Genomic DNA, 4,074 nt, shown 5'->3' with positions numbered 1-4,074 from the left:
CGTCGAAAGAACAGAAAGAAAAGAAGACAGAAAAGCCCTAACGTTGCGCCCTTGGTATGTGTACATTTCCCACAGACAATAAATACTCTTGTAGAAGAGAAGGATGAGTACAGAGATGGAAAGAAAAAGGAGCAGGGGAAAGAAGAAAAGAGGTAGAGACGAGTTTAATGAGTCACAATCCTGACAAGCTGTAGGACCAGACCGAATATCAGACCCCGTGCAACCTCCTCAATCTGTAGACAGTCAAATACCCTCCCCAGAGCCTCGCTGGTGGCAGCCTGGCCCATGACGCCCATGAGCGCCGCCGGCACGCCGCTCCGGATGAGCAGCCCCCTCGCCTTGAGGCGGAGCTTATCCCTCTCCTCCTCCGTCATGTCCGACGGCCACGATGCGCGCTCCTCGTCCGTCGGCATGGTGCTCTTGAGCAGCCTGCGCAGCTGCGCCGCTATGCCGGCGTCCGACGTGTACGTGTCCAGCACCGACTCCTGGATCAGATTCTGCACCGTCAGGAGCGACGGGTTGCCCGGCCGCAGGAGGAACGACTTGGCTGCCGTCAGGAGCGTGCGTCGGATGTTCCACGCCGACGAGAGCGTGTACATCTCGTTGATGACGGCGAAGAGGAGCTCCACCGCCACGCGCGTCTCGGGCTCCGACAGCTGCGTAAACTGCCGGGCTGGCTTGACGGCCGGCTTCTTGGCGGCGGCGGCCGGTGCCACCGGTGATGCGGCGGCGGCCGTGGCGGCGGCCGTGACGTTGGGTCCCGTCGCTGCAGCCGTCGCCGCTGCGCCCGCCACCGTCTGCTGGCCGTTTTCCGGGTTGGTCGCAAGGCTGCCGGTCCTCTTGTGCAGCGTATCCGTCCGGAAGAAGTCGTAGTCCTCGGTGATCTCGTCCGGCGGCGGCGGGAGCTTGACGTTTTCCAGGCTGACCGACGAGGGGGAGCGCAGCGCCGCGAGGCTGGACGTCCGGCTATGTTCCCTGCTCGGACGGGCGCTGCCGGGCCCGGACGCCGACGAGTCTAGACGTTCTGTGCGGCCCACCCGGAAGTACTCGCCCTCAGCATCGCCCTGCTGCGACTGGTAGCTCGTGCGCTGCTCCATGGGCATCATCTTGCCTGGCTGCTGAGACACCACCGACGACCTCTGGCTGTCGATGCTTGCGCGGTCCGAGCGCACCGGCGACTTGGACTCCATGCGGGGCGGCGTGGAGATGGACAGCCGGCTGCTCGGGGGGGCGGCGTTGAGGTCCACCGACGAGCCGGTCGGCCTCTTGGCCAGGCCTGGGAAGTTTCCGAAGACGCCCTGGACACCTCCTACGAGCGTCCTGCCGCCTTCCACGGCACCCTTGGGCGCCGTCGTGAGGACGTCGAGCATGTTCTTGCCGACCGTGTCCCAGCCGAACGACTTGGAGTCTCCGTGCGTGTGGCCCTGCGACTTCTCCAGGAAACGCTTCAAGCCTTCGCTCTCCGCGAGGGCCAGATACCAGCATGCATCGCGCAGGTATCGCTCGAGCTCGCCTCGCAGGGACTCCCTCGTGTGCACCTTCCACGCCGGGAGCTCCTTGTGCAGCTCCGTAAACGCTGTGGCGCTGGACACGGCCGCGATTCGCCGCAGGATCTCGTGGAGCGTCTCAAAGTCCGAGTATCGCCTCACGATCATCCATCCGGGGTACATGGCCGAGCTCGGCTCCACCTGGATCAGGTAATCCCAGTTGGGCTTGCTGCGGATCCTCGACTTGTCAACGTTGTCGTCGTGGAGCGTAAAGGATGCATTGTGCAGCGTCAGCGGCGGCTTCTTCGCCTGCCCATCTCCGCTGCTCTCCCCGTGGCCCGGTGGCGCCTGTATCTGGTCGAAGCTGGTGAACTGGGTGCCGCCAGAGCGACGCGGCGAGGAACCCTGGCTGGTCGTCTCGTTGACCGAGCGCGGTGTGTGGGGCGTCGGGATAGCCTCGCTCGTCGTCGAGACACCGTCGGTGGAGCTGCCGGGCGGGGAGGCCTTGGCTGCGGGGAGCTGCGATGTTGGCGAGGGCTCGCCGGGGGGGACCGACTTGCCGAGGCCTTCCAGGCTGCCGTGCAAAGATCGCGGTCCCGCTTGCTGATCAGTGGATTTGCGGATGGTCGAGGCGCGTTCGCGTCTCCTCTCCTCGTCCCGGGCAATCATGGCGTTGAGCTTCTTCATCTCCTCGACGGCCACCTCCATCTCTTCGTCAGCCTTGCTGAGCTTCTTCTTGTGGCTCAGCGCAGCCTTGGCCCGAGCATCTGACCCCGACCGGTCAGGCTTGGCGATGCCGATGTTGCCGACGTTGCCATCGATGTCGATGAAGACGTTGTTGTCGCTGGCATTGTCCTTGTTGCTGGCTGCCGCGTTGGATGCCGCGGCCACGTCGCGACCGGTCTGCATCCCCACGTCGATGGCCTGGTTCAGGTCAGGTTCGCCAGCCTCCAAGAGGTAGATGATCCAGCTGTTGATCCAGTCGGCCTTGCTGCAGGTCTGCAGGGCCCCCTCGAGAACAAAGTTGGCGAGGATTTCACGCAGGAACACCCAGGCCGGGTCGCCGCTGTTGGGGTTGCGGTCCAGGAACCGTAGGAGATCCTCGCTGACCATCCTGAGCTTGACACTCTGCTGGTGCTGGTTCAGCAGGTTGTTGAGGTGGCAGTCGGGGTGCGAGGCACGGTAGTTGCATATGACCTCGACGGCTGATATGTCGGAATCGGGGCCAACGTCGGCGAAGGCAGAGGCCAGCTCCGACATGAAGACGATGATCATGGATGACGAGTTGGTCAGGAGGTCGAGGAAGGAATCGGCCGGTCGCTTGCGGTAGAGGTGGTTGGAGATGGAGAGGAAGTAGGACGTGAGTATCTTGCGGCAGGTGAGCGGAAACGAGTGGTCGGTCGGTATCATGGGGCTGTACCACGACTTGACGTAGTCGCGGATGATGGCGTCGAGGAGGCTTCCCAGGGCCTCGCGAGTCTCGGGCCGGAGCTCGTCCAGGCCCCTCAGGACCGTCTGCTCATCCTCCCCAGGGCTGCTCTCCTTGCCGGGCTCGGCGTCGGCGGCGCCGAGACGAAGCCTCTCTAGAACGTCCAGCCCCCTTTCGCCCCTGACGATGCGAGCCACTTCGGGGTGGCTAGCTTCCCAGGCGACGAAGCCGAGGGCGCCGCCGAACGCACCGACAAACAGCAGAGCCAGCGGACCCAACAGAAGGTACAGCACAGTCGACAGACCCACGGCTATGGCACCGAGCGTGCCGGGGGTCGCTGTCGAGGCAAAGTCCAGCAGCTTGGCCAGGAGGACGGACTGGAGATCTCCTGCGGCGACGGGTGGTATGCCGTCGTCGCTCGACTTGGCGAATACCGGGATCGAGGTGCCCGGGGCAGCAGCGTCTCGGTCGTCGCCTCCATCCTCGGAATCGCCGTTCTGGAGGGGCTGCGGGGGCTGTGCGTCCTTGGTGCCGTCCAAGGGAGTCCGAGCATCCCGCAGTGATCCTGGGAGGGCGCTGGGAGCCAGCGTGCCACTGGCAACCCGTGTCGAAGTCATGAAGATGGCTCAGAATGAATGTTACGGAATCGAAGCCTCTCTTTTTTTTTTCTCTGGTTCGTCGTGTCCTTAAGACGAATCGCTGGCGAGGGCATGCGGTGGTGGTACCATAGCAACTAAGCTCTGCACGCGCGAGATGTCGTATGATGACGGACGAGAGGGACCGGGTCGTTGTCTTGGCAAGGTCCGTTATCGTTGAAAGGTGGTGGCCCAGAAAAAGGAGTAGAGAAAAAAAAAGGAGTATCGTAAAAGTCGTGAAATGGGCTGGGGAAATGGGGGAAGAGGAAAGGTCGAGAATCCGGGAGTCGGGAATGTCAATCATCCCCCTTGGGGCCGTGGCAGCAGTAGCAGAAGGCAGTGGCAGAAGGCATTAGCAGAAGGCAGTAGCAGCAGCAGTAGCAGCAGCAGTAGCAGTAGCGGTAGCAGTAGCAGAGTAGCAATAGGAGACTAGCAATAGCAGCAAGGCCGCCAGCAAGCAAGCAGCAAATAGCGTTCAGGGGCTGCGGTGATGACCAGCGGGCCGGTTTAGACCCTCGTACCA

General features: G+C 62.9%; 1 protein-coding gene across 1 annotated transcript; it reads right to left on the bottom strand.

Annotated features, from left to right (window-relative positions):
* Positions 1-164: 164 nt before the first annotated feature.
* GMORB2_1000 (Sorting nexin C terminal) lies at positions 165-3,533 on the bottom strand (the record flags this gene model as incomplete). The annotated part of the gene is made up of 1 exon (XM_035462983.1): positions 165-3,533. One exon carries the CDS (start codon positions 3,531-3,533, stop codon positions 165-167), a length of 3,369 nt encoding a protein of 1,122 aa, XP_035324407.1.
* Positions 3,534-4,074: the final 541 nt, after the last annotated feature.

This window comes from Geosmithia morbida (assembly GCF_012550715.1).
Source record: "Geosmithia morbida isolate 1262 chromosome Unknown scaffold_1, whole genome shotgun sequence".
NCBI classification, from domain to species: Eukaryota; Fungi; Ascomycota; class Sordariomycetes; order Hypocreales; family Bionectriaceae; genus Geosmithia; species Geosmithia morbida.
This window is presented reverse-complemented; position numbering and strand designations above follow the sequence as displayed.